General features: G+C 44.1%; 1 protein-coding gene across 2 annotated transcripts in view; it reads left to right on the top strand.

Annotated features, from left to right (window-relative positions):
- The window catches only part of inpp5b (inositol polyphosphate-5-phosphatase B), a 192,365-nt gene that overhangs the window by 20,397 nt on the left and 153,197 nt on the right, over nucleotides 1–18,771 (top strand). For both annotated transcript variants that reach the window (XM_068011145.1, XM_068011146.1), the window contains exons 4-5: nucleotides 6,221–6,244; nucleotides 9,412–9,522. In XM_068011145.1, coding sequence (XP_067867246.1) covers nucleotides 6,221–6,244; nucleotides 9,412–9,522 — 135 coding nt within the window. The remainder of the gene's footprint in view (nucleotides 1–6,220; nucleotides 6,245–9,411; nucleotides 9,523–18,771) is intronic.

The raw sequence follows: 18,771 nt of genomic DNA on the forward strand, positions 1-18,771 counted from the left end.
CAACTCACACCAGCTCACTCACTCACTCACTCGCGTTCCCACATAAACTTCCTCAACTCACACCAGCTCACTCACTCACTCGCATTCCCACATAAACTTCCTCAACTCGCAGCAGCTCACTCACTCACTCGCATTCCCACATAAACTTCCTCAACTCGCACCAGCTCACTCACTCACTCACTCACTCGCATTCTCACATAAACCTCCTCAACTCACACCAGCTCACTCACTCACTCACTCGCGTTCCTACATAAACTTCCTCAACTCACACCAGCTCACTCACTCACTCGCATTCCCACATAAACTTCCTCAACTCGCACCAGCTCACTCACTCACTCACTCACTCGCATTCTCACATAAACCTCCTCAACTCACACCAGCTCACTCACTCACTCTCGCATTCCCACATAAACATCCTCAACTCACACCAGCTCACTCACTCACTCGCATTCCCACATAAACTTCCTCAGCTCGCACCAGCTCACTCACTCACTTGCATTCCCACATAAACCTCCTCAACTCATACCAGCTCACTCACTCACTCGCATTCCCACATATACTTCCTCAACTCACACCAGGTCACTCACTCAATCACTCGCATTCCCACATAAACATCCTCAACTCGTACCAGCTCACTCACTCACTCACTCGCATTCCCACATAAACATCCTCAACTCACACCAGCTCACTCACTCAATCACTCGCATTCCCACATAAACATCCTCAACTCACACCAGCTCACTCACTCACTCGCATTCCTACATAAACATCCTCAACTCGCACCAGCTCACTCAATCACTCACTCACTCGCATTCCCACATAGACATCCTCAACTCGCACCAACTCACTCACTCACTCGCATTCCCACATAAACATCTTCAACTCACACCAACTCACTCAGTCACTCACTCGCATTCCCACATAAACTTCCTCAACTCGCACCAGCTCACTCACTCACTCACTCACTCACTCACATTCCCACATAAACATCCTCAACTCGCACCAGCTCACTCACTCACTCGCATTCCCACATAAACATCCTCAACTCGCACCAGCTCACTCACTCACTCGCATTCCCACATAAACATCCTCAACTCACACCAGCTCACTCACTCACTCGCATTCCCACATAAACCTCCTCAACTCACACCAGCTCACTCACTCACTCGCATTCCCACATAAACTTTCTCAACTCACACCAGCTCATTCACTCGCATTCCCACATAAACCTCCTCAACTCACACCAGCTCACTCACTCGCATTCCCACATAAACTTTCTCAACTCACACCAGCTCATTCACTCGCATTCCCACATAAACTTCCTCAACTCACACCAGTTCACTCACTCACTCACTCGCATTCCCAAATAAACTTCCTCAACTCGCACCAGCTCACTCACTCACTCGCATTCCCGCATATACTTCCTCAACTCACACCAGTTTACTCACTCACTCACTCGCATTCCCACATAAACATCCTCAATTCACACCAGCTCAATCACTCACTCACTCACTCACATTCCCACATAAACTTCCTCAACTCATACCAGCTCACTCACTCACTCGCATTCCCACATAAACTTCCTCAACTCACACCAGCTCACTCACTCATCGCATTCCCAAATAAACTTCCTCAACTCACACCAGTTCACTCACTCACTCACTCACATTCCCACATAAACATCCTCAACTTGCACCAGCTCACTCACTCACTCGCATTCCCAAATAAACTTCCTCAACTCACACCAGCTCACTCACTCACTCACTCGCATTCCCACATAAACTTCCTCAACTCACACCAGTTCACTCACTCACTCACTCGCATTCCCACATAAACTTCCTCAACTCACACCAGCTCACTCACTCACTCACTCACATTCCCACATAAACTTCCTCAACTCACACCAGTTCACTCACTCATCGCATTCCCAAATAAACTTCCTCAACTCACACCAGTTCACTCACTCACTCACTCACATTCCCAAATAAACTTCCTCAACTCACACCAGCTCACTCACTCACTCGCATTCCCACATAAACTTCCTCAACTCGCAGCAGCTCACTCACTCACTCGCATTCCCACATAGATACCCTCAACTCGCACCAGCTTACTCACTCACTCACTCACTCATTCGCATTCCCACATAAACATCCTCAACTCACACCAGCTCTTTTGTGCCTCCTTATCTCGAGAGACAATGGATACGCGCCTGGAGGTGATCTCCATGGCGCATGCCTGGGCAAATGTATGGAGGTTGAGAGTTGCCCAGTCGTCAAAACCCCCCCTCTCGCCCTTTCTGGTGGGGTCCAAAGGAGTGCAGGGTACGATGTTTGGCACCAGTATGGCTGCAGGGACTGCCGGAAACATGCCAAAGGTGACACATGACCGCCTACGGGGTTCCGCTCCTGATTATCTGTTCGGGTTTACTCCCTTAGCCTTGGTCTCTCCTGAGACGCCCACAAGGCAGTGGTGTTGTTGGGGCCCCTACACAGGTGTAGGAAGGTGTCGGTGGGAGGAGGGGATGCAAGGGGGAGGGGGAGCTGGGACGGGGGCTTTTAGGGGAAGGGGGCCTAACCTGTCTAGTCCATTAATATCTTGCTGCAGTCAACAGCTTTCTTCCTCATTATCAACCACATGGCCAATTTTCATATCATCTGCAAACTTCTTAATCATGTCTCTACATTTAAGTCTAAATCATTGATATATACCACGAACAACAAAGGATCCAGTATTGAGCCCTGTGGAACCCCAGTGCAATCAGCCTTCCAGTCATTAAAAACACCTATCAACCATAACCCTGTGCATCCTGCCACTGAGCCAAATTTAGATCCAACTTGCCATTTTCCCTTGGATCCTATGAGGTTTTAATTTACTGATCAGTCTGTCATGTGGGACCTTGTCAAAAGCCTTGCTCAAATCCCTGAAGACTATATCAAACGTACAACCCTCATCGACCCGCCTTATTATTTCCTCAAAAATTCAATCAAGCTAACAGACACGACCTTCCCTTAACATGCTGACCGTGATTGATCTGTGCCCCTCTAAATGGCGATTTATATTGTCTCTAAATTTTTTCCAATAATTTGCCCACCACCAAAGTTGAGCCTGTAATTACTTGGGCTATCCCTTTCTCCCTCTTTAAACAACAGTACAACATTAGTGGTCCTCCACACCTCCAGCACCATACCTGTAGCCAGAGAGGATTGGAAAATGAGGGTCGGAGCGCTATTTCGTCCATGCTTTCCTTAGCAGCCTGGGATGCATTTCATCCAGGTCTGGGGATTTATACACTTGCAAGGGTGCTAAACACCTGAATGTTTCCTCCCTCACTACGTTTATCCTATCCAGTATTTCAATGTGTTGGAATCCTCTCCATTTGCTTGGATGAGTGCAGCACCAGCAACGCTCAAGAAGCTCGACACCATCCAGGACAAGCAGCCAGCTTGATTGGCACCCCATCCACCACCTTAAACATTCACTCCCTTCGCCACTAACACACAGTGGCAGCAGTGTGCATCATATACAAGATGCACTGCAGCAACTCGCCAAGCTTCTTCAACAGCACCTTCCAAACACACAATCTCTATCATATGGAAGGACAAGGGCAGCAGACACATGGGAACACTACCACCTGCAAGTTCGCCTCCAAGCTACACACCATCCTGACTTGGAACTATATCGCCATTCCTTCACTGTCACTGGGTCAAAAGCCTGGAACTCCCTTCCTAACAGCTCTATGGATGTACCTACACCAGGTGGACTGCAGCAGTTCAAGAAGGCAGCTCATCACCACCTTATCAAGGGAAATTAGGGATGGGCAGCAAATGCTGGCTTTGCCAATGACACTCGCGTCCCATGAGCAAATAGAAAAAATTCCAGTATTTCCTACTCCTCCTCCTTAACTACAATGTCTGCTTCGTCCCTGTCTTTTGTTAAAACAGCCACAAATTACTCTCTCTCTCCTGCCACTCAGCCAATTTTCTAACCAGGTCAATAATTTCTTTCAGTTCCATGAACTTCAACTTTAGCGAACAATCTCTTCTGAGGAACTTTATCAAATGCCTTCTGGAAGTCGGTATAAATAACATCCATAGACATTCCACTCTCCACTACTTTAGTCACTTCTTTAGAAAATTCAATCAGATTCGGCAGGCATGGTCTACCCTTTACAAATTCATGCTGGCGCTCTCTGATCAGCTGATAATTTTTGAGATTCTCACTCACCCTATTTTTAATTATGGACTCCAGCAATTTCACGACAACAGATCTTAGGCTAAGTGGTCTATTATTCCTTAGTTTCCTCCTGTCACCTTTCTTAAGTGTCATGCATAATTTTCCTGTCTGAAGGAACAGTTCGCCCAAATTGAGAGAACCTTGGAAGATTATAGTTGGAGCATCTGCAATGTTCTGACCTACTTCCTTTAAAATCCTGGGATGGAAACTATCTTGTGCTGGGGATTTGTCACTCTTTCATAGAATTATTTTCTTCATTACTGTTATTTTGCTTAGATAATTTTGGCAGTCTTTGTCCCTGATTCAATATGCTATCACCTCATTCCCAAGACTGAATCAAGCCTAATTGATTGGGTTGACATGTCTTCTTGCTCTAGAAGTTCAAGAATGCGGCCTTGCTTTTTCATTCTGTGCCTCTAGGTACAAATCCAAAGATTCCATTTGCTTTTTTTGTGTCTATCTACTTATATTGTACCCTTTTAATGATCTGTGAATCTCTACACCAAGATCATTCTACTTCCCTATATTTAAAGTCTTAACCACTTGTGGGTAATTTTCTTACCCTATTCTAATTTCCAAAATACATTGCTTCATATTTCTCTGCATTGAACTGCATCTGTCATCTGTCTGAACAGCCATTCAATCCATTTTCCTGCAGCCTTCTGCAATCTATATAACAATTTGCATCACCCCACAATTTATGGCATCTGGAAATTTAAATATTGTTCCCTGAATTCCGAAGTGCAGATAAATCTATGCTTATAGTAAGCAAAAGTGCATCAGTGATCTTTTCAGCCCCTGCCTCTGTGTTCTGCCCAACAACCATCTCTGACCATGCGGTCACGTTCTGCTTATTTTAACACACAATTATCTTTGGCACAAGTCTTTGATGTGGTACCTTTTAAAATCAGTATAACCCACTTCCACTGCATTTCCTTCACCTACCCCCTTTATTATTATTTCTTGGAAGTATTCTCTAAGCTTGGCCAAGCACATCTTGCTTCTAAGTGGTTAGCACCGCAGCCTCACAGCTCCAGTGACCTGGGTTCAGTTCTGGGTACTGCCTGTGCGGAGTTTGCAAGTTCTCCCTGTGACCTTGTGGGTTTCCTCCGGGTGCTCCAGTTTCCCCCCACATGCCAAAGACTTGTAGGTTGATAGGTAAATTGGCCATTGCAAAAATAAAATTGCCCCTAGTGTGGGTAGGTGGTCGGAGAATTGAGGGAAGGTGGGGATGTGAGAGGGAAAATGGGATTAATGTAGGATTAGTGTAAATGGATGGTTGATGAGCAGCGCGGACTCGATGGGCCGAAGGGCCTGTTTCGTTGCTGTATCTCTCTATAATAAGTAATTTCACCCCATATTATAGGTTCTAGTAAATGCCAGCTAAGATTGAAGACTGAACAGGTTGGGGCTCTTTTCTTTAGAAAAGAGGAGACTGTGAAGTGACAGGATAGAGGTCTATAAAATTATGAAGGCCTTCACTAGATGTAAAGATATTTTCATTTGTGCGGTGGTTCAAAATTTGGAGCCACAAATATAAGAGAGTCACTAATAAATCCAATAGGGAATTCAAGAGAAACTTCTTTACTCTGAAATTAATGAGATTGCGGATCTTCTGGCACATGGAGTAGTTGAGACGAATAGCACAGATGCATTTAATAGGAAGATAGATAAGCACATGAGGGAGAAAGGAATGGAAACATATATTGAGAGGGTGAGGTGAAGGAAGGTGGGAGGAGGGTCATGTGCAGCACAAACACTGGCATACACAATATGGGACTGAATGGCCTGCTTCTATACTGTAAATTCTGTGTAATTAACTGAAGTAAGACGAACTCGCCAGACACTGAGTGCAAGGGAGAAATTGCTCTGATCCAATCACTGTATCAATCCTTTTGAACATCATGCAGATGGCATCTAAATAAATAGGTATACCAATAATATTTAGCATTGCGTAATATGCTAATGTTTTTCCCTTTTTTTTCAGTGATTCAAGATAGAACTGTTATTGGTAAGTCTTATTTGTTTTAGCTGTCTCATGTATACATTTCTAAGCTGATAAATTCATACTTAGAACTCATTTATATACTGCTTTTAACACCGGAAAATGTCCCAAGCTGCTTCACAGAACCATAATTTTTAAAAAAATTGCTGAGCAAAGAAGGAGATATTAGTAATGACACACAAAAGCTTGTTCAAAGAGCTGGGTGAGAAGATGGGTGTTGGAGGAGAGAGTGGTGGTGTGTTTCGGGAAGGAATTCCAGAGCATGGACCTGACTGAAGGCACAACCAACAGTGGTTGGTGAAGCATGGGAGTGGGGAAATGTCTAAAAGACTAAGTCAGAGTAGAGAATTCGGAGAGTGACTTGAAGAGTTTATACAGATGGACCAGAATTTAATGTTGTGGTGAAGGCCCTACCCACCGGCTGAAATGTCAGGGGCGAGCCCACCTCCGCCGGGCCTGGAAGCCACCCTGCAGTTTTGCATGGCCCAAGCCCTTAATTGGCCTCGGTCAGGACTTCCGCCCCTCTGGGGACCAAATTGTGCAATTCGCCTTGCCACTTGCGCTGCTTCCGTTTCTGGTGGCAAGTTACTGAGCTTCAAGCATTCCCGGTGGGGTGGGGCGGGGGACGGCAGTAGGGGGGGAAGATTCGAATTGCTGGAATTCAACATTCTTGAATTGCCTATTCCTTGCAGAAGACTGCAGGTCTTCAGTCCCAGCAGTGCCACCTGGAAGTGCTAATGGCAGAATAATGAACAGGTCTGCACAAAAGCAGAAACATGACAAATAAGTTTAAGACGAGAACGTGGTTAAAAAATAAATAAATTAATTTAAAAAATATATAAATAAAAATAATAAATAAACAAAAATAATGGGGCTCATGGTCTAAAATTACTGAACTCAATATTGAGTCCAGAAGGATGTAGAGTGCCTAATCGGAAAATGAGGTGCTGTTCCTCAAGCTTGCGATGATGTTCACTAGAACACTGCAGCAGGCCTAGGACAGAAATGTGGGCATGGGAACAAGGTGGAGAATTAAAATGGCAAGCAACTAGAAGCTCAGGATCATGCTTGCGTACTGAGCAGAGGTGTTCTGCAAAGCGATCACCCAATCTGCGTTTGGTCTCCCCAATGTAGAGGAGACAACATTGTGAGCAGCAAATACAATATACAATAGTTTTTAATCGAGAAGGGAGTTCAGGGTTATGGGGGGCAGACAGGAATGTGTTGAGACTACAACCAGATCAGCCAGGATCTTAGTGTGTGGCGGAGCAGGCTCGAAGGGCTGAATGGCCTACTCCTGCTCCTAAGTCCTATGTCCTAGAAGCTGGTGGTAGACCTTCTGCTAGAGCTACTACAGTCCTTGGAATGATTGGTCTGTGCCGTTTTTGAATGTTGCTGATGAAGTTTGAACTTGTATTTGGTGCAGCTGTTACATGGTTTGATTTGCGGTTTATACTATAATCACTCAGATGCAGTACAGCTAGGTTGCATACTTGACCTGCAGGATGCGATCTGCAACTATTTTGCAGTAGCATTTGGTACTGGCGCCACATATGCATTGGCAGTAACTCATCATGTCGCACATGTGCAAGAAAAAGCAAGACCCGGACATTTTGTTACTAAAGCAATTAGAAATAGGTCTTTTCACTTAATGTGGTACTCTTCTAAATAGTGGATTTTGTCATGCTGAAAATCATTGGGTTATAGATATCTTTTCAGCTGATGCATAATAGGGTTAGTCTCTACTCAAATAAAAGCAAAATACTGCAGATGCTGGAAATCTTTAGTAAAAACAAGAAATGCTGGAAATACTCAACAGGTCTGGCAACATCTGTGGAGAGAGAAGCAGAGTTAACATTTCAGGTCAGCGTTCCGATGAAGGGTCACTGACCTGAAATGTTAACTCTGCCTCTCTCCCCACAGATGCTGCCAGACCTGCTGAGTATTTCCAGCATTTCTTGTTTTTATTTTAGTCTCTACTCATTTTTGCAACAGGTTCCTTTTTTTAATCCCCCAACTCTATGTCCTGACTGCTTCAAAGAAGTACTCTCTCTGGGTATATAATTTACTCCCACAAATATGTGCATGTATTATAATTTATTGGGATTCGTCATTTTTCAAATTGCTTGTTTGGTTCTGAACTGGAATAGAGTTTGCAGCGGTTTGTAAAGTTTACAATTTTTATGAAGGATTTTCTAGATTTAGCTTTTTCTTTGCACACCTTTTTAGAGCCTTTTAACTTTTAAAATGTTCAAGTTGCTGAACTGTGTCTATTTATAATTTTAAAGTTAATTGCTCAGTTACACGAACCGCTTCAGAATTCCTTGATCCATTCAGTGCAGAATGAAAGTTTCCTGTTTTGTTTTAATTATTGCGCCACTAAATCAGAGCTTCTGAGGCCAGGTTGGATTTGAAATTGGAGAAAAGTGCAATGTATTTGGGACAGTTTATGCTTTCTGTGTCATTGCTGATGCTATTGGCAAACTTATGGTAGGCGTCTTGCAGAGCCTGTGTTGTGCCACTCGGTGTCAGTATAACCACAGCATTTATATCACTGTTCACAGTGTTTTCATTTCAATGGCTGAAAATGTAACTAAGCACAATCTTAAAATTTTAGTGTCACAAAAAAAATTTAATTTTCTATTGCATTGATACTTGCAGCTGCTTTCAGTTAAATGTGCTTACTCATTTGAAGGTGTGATTTTTTTTGAATGAACTTTAACAGGTTAAAAATTGTTACTTATATCCACTTTATATTTCTAAAATACAAAAACTGTTTAGCTCCTCGAGGAGGTTTTGCCACTGGACACCTTTACCTATGAGAGGGCCTCCAAAACAGTTGGGATTTCTGTCCAGATATTGGTGCAAGAAAGTGGGAAAATTTCTCTCATTTATATGGTGCATAAAACATACTAGAACATTTACGCAATTCTGTTGCGGCCTTCAGTGCTGAAAGTGGTGCGTTGATATGTAGACCAGCCTAAAAGTAAAGAGTAAAACAGGTTCTGTATCTTAATCTGATGCAAGTTTCATGTGCGTTGTCACTTTTGTTTATGTTAAGCTGATAGTTTAACGATAGCTGTAGTGTGGAGTTTGGCTTGTGTCTACACCGTTCTAGATGTTTTACAACTGCAACAATGTTGTTCTGAACTGCATGTTGATACCCAATGCAGGTTCTGATACCACCGTCAAAATAATATCAAGAGATGTTGATCTGGAGCTTCAGCTACCCTTTGGATCGCAGACCAGGATATTCCTACAGGAAGTCCACAAGGCATGTGAAGGTAAGAAAAAGTTGGTTACTGTTAGATTTGTTTCTGAGCGATTTTAAGTGTTAAGACCCCCAAATCCCCAAATGTGCCAGCAGATTTGGGGCAAGTGGAGATGTTCAGTGCTGGAAGTTGGATCAGGACCAGGTTATGCCAAGTCACTACGACCTTGTTGGAACTGATGCTGGTATTTCCTGAGGGGGTGCGGCAGGCACTGATATCTTCTCATGCGGCAGGCACTGATATCTTCTCATGCGGCAGGCACTGATAACTTCTCATGGTGCAGAAGCAAACATAAATGGAGGAGGGATGTATGGAGTTGCATAATCTGCAGGAATTCTGCATGATGCCACTTCCAACACTCTCAGTGTACTGCAGACCAGCAAGGGGCAAGCATACTACACCTCCAGTGCTGGAAGTGGGCCTCACAAGTGTGCTCCAGGCTGGTTTCGTCACAGAATCACAGAATTGTTACAGCGCTGAAGGAGGCCATTCAGCCCATCGTGTCTGCACCAGCCCTTCAAAAGAGCAGTTCACTTAGTGCTATTCCCCTGCCTTCTCTCTGTATCAAAGGGTTAATCTTGAGACAATGTAAAGATTACAGCCCACCATGATGAGATACACCCCCTAGGGTAGACTGCTTAGGAGCACTAGGCCAGGCAAAAGAACCTGTAAGACAGGCACTAAGGGAATACGCAAGTTTGATTTGTTTAGTTTTGTATGGAGTATTAGATGGATTGTTTGATTTTGTTTTAGAATGGTTGTTTGGTGGTGGCTTTTATTTAAACTTTGTAACGACGGAGGTGGAGGGGCGACATGATAGAGGTTTACAAAGTTAAGAGCGGCATGGACAGAGTGGATAGTGAGAAGCTTTTTCCCAGGGTGGAAGAGTTAGTTACTAGGGGACATAGGTTTAAGGTGCGAGGGGCAAAGTTTAGAGGGGATGTGCGAGGCAAGTTCTTTACACAGAGGGTGGTGAGTGCCTGGAACCTGCTGCCAGGGGAGGTGGTGGAAGCAGGTACGATAGCGACGTTTAAGAGGCATCTTGACAAATACATGAATAGGAAGGGAATAGAGGGATATGGGCCCCGGAAGTGCAGAAGGTGTTAGTTTAGGCAGGCATCAAGATCGGCGCAGGCTTGGAGGGCTGAATGGCCTGTTCCTGTGCTGTACTGTTCTTTGTTCTTTTGTTCTTTGTGGCATAAGAACATAAGAAAAAGGAGCAGGAGTAGGCCATTCAACCCTTCGAGCCTGCTCCTCCATTCAATGAGATCATGGTTAACCATCTGCTTCAACACCATTTTCCTGTGCTGTCCCCGTAACCCTTGATGTTTTTAATATGTAGAAATCTGTCGATCTCAGTCTTGAATATATTCAACGACTGAGCCTCCACAGCCCTCTGGAGCAGAGCATTCCAAAGATTCACCACCCTCAGAATGAAGAAATCCCTTATCTCAGTCCTAAATGGCCTGTGTTCCCTGGTTGTAGACTCCCCAGCCAAGGGAAATATCTTTCCTGCATCTACTCTGTCAAGCCCTGTAAGAATTTTGTATGTTTGAATGAGACCACCTCTCATTCTTCTTCACTCCAGAGAATGGCGGCCCAGTCTATTTAATTTTTCCTCATAGGACAATCCCTCCAATTCAGGATTTATTTAGGTGAATTCGTTTCACTCCCTCTATGGCAAGTATATCTCTCCTTTGGTAAGGAGACCAAAACTGTACTCCAGGTGCGGTCTCACCAAGGCTCTCTATAATTACAGTAAGACATTTCCACTCCTATACTCAAATCTTCTTGTAATGAAGGCCAACATACCACCTCACATTTCTCCGCATTGTATTGCATATGCTACATTTTTGCCCACTCACTTGTATTCCATCTGCCAAATTTTTGCCCACTCGCTTAGCCTCTCCAAAACCTCTTGAAGCGTCTTTGCATCCTCCTCACAACTCACACTTCTCCTAGTTTTGTGTCATCTGCAAATTTGGAAATATATTTAATCCCCACATTCAAATCATTGATCTAGATTGTGAATAGCTGGGACCCAAGCTCCTTGCGGTACCTTACTGTTCACAGCCTGTTGACCTGAAAATGACCCATTTATTCTTACTCTCTGTTTTCTGTCCGTTAACCAGTTCTCACTCCATGCCAGTATGTTCCCCCAATCCTGTGTGCTCTAATTATGTTTACTAACCTCTTGTGTGGGATCTTATCAAAAGCTTTCTGAAAATCTAAATATACCACATCCACCTGTTTCCCCTTATCTATTCTGCTAGTTACATCCTTAAAAAACTCCAATTGGTTTGTTAAACATGATTTCCCTTTCATAAATCCATTTTGACCCTGCCCAATCCTACCATTATTTTCTAAGTGTTCTGTTATCGCATCCTTTATTATAGACTCTAGCATTTTGGAGTTATAATTGCCATCTCCCAATCTGCAGGAACCATTCCAGAGTCTTTAGAATTTTGAAAGTTGACCACCAATGCATGTACTATCTAGTACAGCCACCTCTTTCAACACTCTGGATGTTGATCACCAGGTCCAGGGGATTAATCTACTTTAAGTCCCATTAATTTCTTTAGTACTTTTTTTTAACTAATATTAATATCTTGCAGAACACAATGATGGAGAATGACAGAGGGAAGGTAAGGTGTGTGGCTGTTAAACATGGAAAGCTCCAACGACCCGGGTTCAATTCTGGGTACTGCCTGTGCGGAGTTTACAAGTTCTCCCTATGACTGCCTGAGTTTTCGCCGGGTGCTCCGGTTTCCTCCCACAGCCAAAGACTTGCAGGTTGATAGGTAAATTGGCCATTATAAATTGCCTCTAGTATAGGTAGGTGGTAGGGGAATTGAGGGAAGGTGGGAACGTGGTAGGAATATGGGATTAATGTAGGATTAGTATAAATGGGTGGTTGATGGTCGGCACAGACTCGGTGGGCTGAAGGGCCTGTTTCAGCGCTGTATCTCTAAATAAAAATAAATAAGGAAGCCATTTGGCCCATTGTGCACATGCCAGTTGAAAAAGCAATCCAGTCTAATCCTACTTCCCAGCTCTTGGTCCTTACCCCTGTAGGTTATGGCACTTCAAGTGTATATCCATGGTTTTTTAAAAATTCCATGAGGGTTTCTGCCTCTACCACCTTTTGAAGCAGTGAATTCCAGACCCCCATCACCCTCTGGGTGAAAAACTTTCTCCTCAACTTCCCTCTTTTGCCAACTACTTTAAGTCTATGCCCCGGGGTTATTGACCTCTCTGCTAAGGGAAACTGGTCCTTCCTGTGCACTCCATCTAGGCCCCTCATAATTTTTATACAGCTCAATTAAATCTCCCCTCAGCCTCCTCTGTTTCAAAGAAAATAACCCCAGCCTATCCAGTCTTTGCTCAACTAGAATTCTGCAGTCCTGGCAACATCTTCATAAATCTCTTCTGTGGCCTCTCTAGTGCAATCATATTCTTCCTGCAATGCAGTGATCAGAACTGCATGCAGTACTCCAGCTGTGGCCTAACTAATGTTTTATTCAGTTATGGCATAAGCTCTCTGCTCTTATATTCTATCCCACAGCTAATAAAGGAAAGTATCCCATATGCCTTCTGAACCACCTGATCAACCTGTCCTGCTACTTCAGGAATCTGTGGATATGCACTTCAAGGTCCCTCTGTTGCTGTACACTTCTCAGTCTCCTACCATTTATTGTGTATTTATTTGCCTTGTTTGCCCTCCCCAAATGCCTTGTTTGCCCTCCCCATTGCATTGCCTTAGGCTTCTCCAGATTGCCACTTTTCTGGCCTTTGTAGAATAGGGATTAGGCGTTGTGTTCATGGGAACCATAGTTGGATGAGGTGATCATGGACTGCCTGGCTTGAAAGGCCTGCTCAGGTCAGGGAAAAAACCCGACCCGAACCCGACAGAACCACATCGGACCCGAAACCGAGCCGGCCCGAGTCCCTCCATTTTTTTTCCCGACCCGAGCCCAGCCCGACCCGACCACCGGAATGTTCCCTTTACCTACCTGCGACTCGGAATCTGCAGGAAGCTGCAACAGGAGCATGATTGCATCATTAGAGACGCTCATTGCGCAGACTCAGAGTTTCCCTCCTTGACTCCCAGCTCAGGTAGGCTTTTTAACTTTTAACACTTACCAGCAGAGCAAAATGCAATACTTACTTTGTGTGCCCGACTCGAGCCCGAAAGCCGAACCCGGAAGAGCGACCCGACCCAATCCCGATACATCGCGGGTCCCGTCGGTTTCGGGTTGGGTAGCGGGCCTTTAGTTGCCTGCCCCCTTCCTCCTCCTCTTTCTCCCCTCCTCCTCCTCTTTCTCCCCTCCTCCTCCTCAGCTGCTCAATGTATCCCCTGGTGGCAGGGGCTGTACTCTCATGATGCTGAGGTTATGTAGGGTACAGCAGACCAGGATGAATCGTGACATGCGCTCCGGTGAGTACTACAGTGCTCCTCCAGAACGGTCCATGCAGGGGAACATGCTTAAGCACTCCAGCGATCTGCCTGATAATGTTTCTTGTGGTAGAATGTGTCTCATTATAGGCATGCTGGCCACATGTGGTTGGGTTGCACACCGGAGTCATGAGCTAGTGTTAAACAATAGCCCTTGTTGTCCAGCAGTCGCCCTCTGGTTTGACCTGGTGGCTCAAATTCTGAGGCAACAGCGGACATGCGCAGAATAAAGGCATCAGAGCCGCTGCCAGAGGACACTCGCATGGTGGGCTGACCATGGTCGCACACCAACTGTATATTCAGGGAATGGATCCCCCCTGCAACATGGGGAAGCTTGCTATTCTGGCAAAGTCATGTGCGTGCTCTGCTGACAATATACTCTGCTGTTCTGGCATGAAGAGAATCAGTGACCTCCCTCGTTGCAGCAGTGGATGGTGAACTGGGAGATGTTAGAGGTGTCTTCTGCTCAAGCCTGGAAGGCTCCTGACCTGAAGAAACTCATGGCCACAGTCATCTTCACAGCCACTGGCAGCTCAGTCTTTGCCGTGCCCTGAGGCTGCAAGTCTGCCTGCAAGAGGTGGCAGATTTCTGTGAACTTCCCCTTCGTAAAATGGAGGCAATGCACACGTTGTTCCTTGCTTGGGTTGAGGGAACAAATATTTCCTATAGACTCTAGGTGGATGAAGCCTCTTGTTAAGAGCCCCTCTCCCCCTTCTCCTCTTCCTTGCAAGCAGTTTGTCACCTTCTATCTCTGCTTAGTCTCCCTTTCATGTTGCAGGCAAGGGCGATAGTAACTACAGACTCCACAACCAGGAGAAAGTGGTCTGACTAGGACTCGAAGTTAAAACCAAGTCCTTCTCCACAAACAACACCACTCTCTGGATGCTACCATCTTTAAACAGCAGCGGAAATTTTTCAGTGCTTCTACAAACTTAGACAGAACCTGAAAGCAGTGATGATCCCTTTAAATATTGCTGGCGGGGACCTTCCTGCTGTTGAACATGTATGTTTGAGAGGCATTAACTGAAGCGGCGAGGTCGAAAATGGCGGCACTGGTGTCAAATCTGACTGTGATAATCTGACTACTCTGCATACTTCCGCACATGCTCCTAACGCCAGTGCTACTGTCCTCGTCAAAATGATGTCCAGTGCCACCATGCACGCAGTGCAAATGCCATTTTGATATCAAAACAACACCGATAGCGCTGAAACTATAGGCGCAATGGAGCTGAATTTTGCAGCCAATGTTGTGTTGATGAATACATTTATTCACTCTTGGTTCTTGACATTTCATACTATGTCTGATCCTACCTTATTTCTCCTCCACGTTGGGCAGAACCTTATTTTGTTTCAGTTTGAGTGTTCATGACTTTATAATTTGAGTAACATTTCTCCCTTAGAGATTTGTTGTTTCCATCTACACTTACAAATGCTAGTAGTCCTGCACATCACCCATGTAAGTATCATTTTGGATGTGTTGGTAAATGGAATGATCTTCCAAAACTGCTAAAACCTAGGCCTCAATGCAGCTTTGTAGAGTCATCAGTTGAATATTTGCAAGCTACACTCCTGTGCTTTATTGGTTATTCTGTATCAAGTTGTGTTGCTTTTGGATCCTTGCCAGGTTTTGTAGGTTGTTCCATAAACTTTGGCATCAGATTTATGGTATAATACTACCAAATTCATAATCACCACACAAACCTCTTTGCTCATACCTACATGAATTAGAGGTCCTTTTGGGAACTCTTGCTATACTGGTTCTAGTATGCAGCTGAAGCTGGCACTGCATTCCAAGAAAATGATGGCACCATATCGTCATGACGCATAATGAAACTTATCAATTTATTGATACATGGACCAGAAGGCCCCACATTCAATTTCTGATTTGTGGTCAGTCTCCATTAGAGTCACATTTGGATGCCACAGTTATGATTCTGTGATACTTAAAAATGTGCACATGTGAAAGTTGGGGTGAACAGGATTGGGTTTGGCTTATTTTGCCCACTGGCTAGACTTGTGTATGCAAAAGGACCCCTGGGCAAGTACTGGAGGGCTGTCAGCACCTGGGGAACTGCACCCCACTAAGAATCGCCACCTTCAAAAAGGGAAGAGAATGTTTATTAACAACAAAATCAACCTACTTTATTGTCTAGAGGCTTCTTTTACCTCCCTCTCATTCTGGTGTATTCACTATGATAAATTGATTGAAGTGGTTATGAAAAAGTGAGTCACACACTTGGATGAGTGCAGTTCCAACAACACTCAAAAAGCTCAACGCCATCCAGAACAAAGCAGCCTGCTTGATTGCCACCCCATCCACAACCTTAAACATTTACTCCCTCCACCACAAGTGCACTGTGGCTGCAGTTGTACCATCTACAAGATGCACTGCAGCAACTCACCACACCTCCTTCGACAGCACCTTCCAAACCTGCAACCTGTACCACCCAGAAAAACAAGGACAGCAAACACATGGGAACATCACCAACTGCAAGTTCCCCTTCAAGCCACAAATCATCCTGATCTGGATTTATATCGCCATTCTTTATTGTCACTGGGTCAAAAACCTGGAACACTCTCCCTAATAGCACTGTGGGTGTACGTACACCACATAGACTGCAGCACTTCAAGAGGGCGACTCACCACCACCTGCTCGAGAGCAGTTAGTGATGGGCGATAAATGCTGGCCTTGCCAGTGATGTCCAGATCCCATGAATGATAGAAGAAACACTTGGTTGCTCCAGTTTGGTACAGCACCGTTGCACATGATACAGAAACAGGAGAATCACACTACAAGCTTCTTAACCATAACAGTTTGATTATACACCCACTGGCATTCCTGAAGCAGACATTTGTGAAAATTAGGTGTAACTCACAAGTAGAAATGTTACTTAATTGTAAGAAAAACAGCCTGCACAATCATAAAATACTATTGGTAAACATCTGATACTTAAAAGCATTATTTCTGTCTGATAGTCATGTTGGATACATAAAATATTTAAGAGCATATAATTAACAGCTGATCATGGTATCTGAAATAGTCTTGCTTTCTTCATGGCTACTGAAAATGTAATGTGCTTAACGTTGCACAATTCTGACTGGTACAATTTTAAGGAGTGTCTTGAATTTTATGTTTCATCCTGAGTTTAGTTAGACAGAGTAACTCCTTCATTGTGGTTCACCCAAAGGAATTTCTAGTTCTGGATGTTGTTCAAAGGAGTGGAGCTATATTTAACCAAAATTTCAGTTCACAAGGAAAATGAGTAAGATACCTAAAAGACTTAGCAGTGGCTGTGGGATGGAAGGATTGAGAAAATAAATAGAACTGTATTTGATGAGCTGGGGGGGAACCCTCTGAAATCTTTTGAGCACTATTTCCTGTTCTATTTTGGATATTCATTTTGTTGATCTGTTGGCCTAATTTTAGTTCAGCTATTGACCTCGAGTTTCTGTGTGCATAGGCAATGCAATTAAGCATTCATCAAAGGAACCCTTTGTATCCAGTTCTATCTCTCAGTAATGAGCTCAGTGCAGATTTGAGGGAATATGTTTGCAAAGTGCATGCTATTTTAAATAAATGGGTCAATTGTGGGAGAGCATCTTTCCAGTTCCCGTCTGGAGACAGATGCAGATCTGTTTTGTGTATGGATCATATAAGTAACTACACCTGCAGCCAAATCTCCTCAGGCATGCATTTAATAACTAAATTTGCCTAAAATTTGCACCGAGTTGTAGCACTGCTACGACTCTACAGAAATAAAAATAGAAAATGCTGGAACTAATCAGCTGGTCAGGCAGCACCTGTGGAGAGAGAGAGTAGAAACAGAGATAACGTTTCAGGTGGGTGATCTTTGGTCAGAACTGGAAAAAAGTTACAGTTGTAACAGGTATTAAGCAAGTACAGAGGATGAGAAAAAGGGATGGGGAGGAAAGAACAAAAGGGAAAGTTTGTGTTAGTGTGAAAGGCAGAAGTGATGAAATGACCAGAGACGATGATGCAGGGAAAAAGGGGATGGTAAAGGGACAAGTAAAGAAACAAAGATTGAGTCGAGAGGAGTTGTAACTGGCAATGGCAGAACCATTACCTGCTGTCTGAAAAATGGGAGCACTGCTTATGATCTAAAATTGTTGAACTCTGGGCACTTTACAGCGTGCAGCACTATTGAAAGATGAGGAGTTCTTCCTCTGGTTTCCGTTGAGGTTTGGAGGACTGAGTGGGAGTGCATTTGAGAGTTAAAATAGCAGGTGATTGGGAGCTGAGGGTCATGATGATGGATTGAACAGAGGAGTTAAGCAAAGTGATCACCCAAACTGCATTTGATCTCCCCAATGTACAGGAGACCACACTGTGAGCAATGAATACAGTATAGTAAATTGAATTTAACAATTTCAGATCATAACCACTGCTCCCATTTTTTTTGGACAGCAGATACTAGAAAAAGTTCTGCTGTTGCCATTTACACCTCCTTTAGACCCTTCTTTAGTATCTTTACTTGTCCCATTGCCACCATTTTTGCTTTGCATCATAAATCCTTTTGTCTCTTAATCACTCTTGCCTTCAACCCTATAACAGACCTTCCCTTTTGTTCTCTCCTCCTCTTCCCCATCTCCACCCTTTCACCTGCCTCTCTGCTTGCTTCAAACCTTTTACATCTCTAACTTTTTCCAGTTCTGCCAAGAGATCATCAACCTGAAATATTAACTCTGTTCCTATATTTCCACAGATGCTGCCTGACCTGAGTATTTCCAGTATTTTCTGTTTTTATTGCAGAATTCCAGCATTGCAGAATTTTGCTTTTACTACT

The sequence above is a fragment of the Heterodontus francisci genome, chromosome 31, assembly GCF_036365525.1.
Source record: "Heterodontus francisci isolate sHetFra1 chromosome 31, sHetFra1.hap1, whole genome shotgun sequence".
In the NCBI taxonomy this organism is placed as follows: Eukaryota; Metazoa; Chordata; class Chondrichthyes; order Heterodontiformes; family Heterodontidae; genus Heterodontus; species Heterodontus francisci.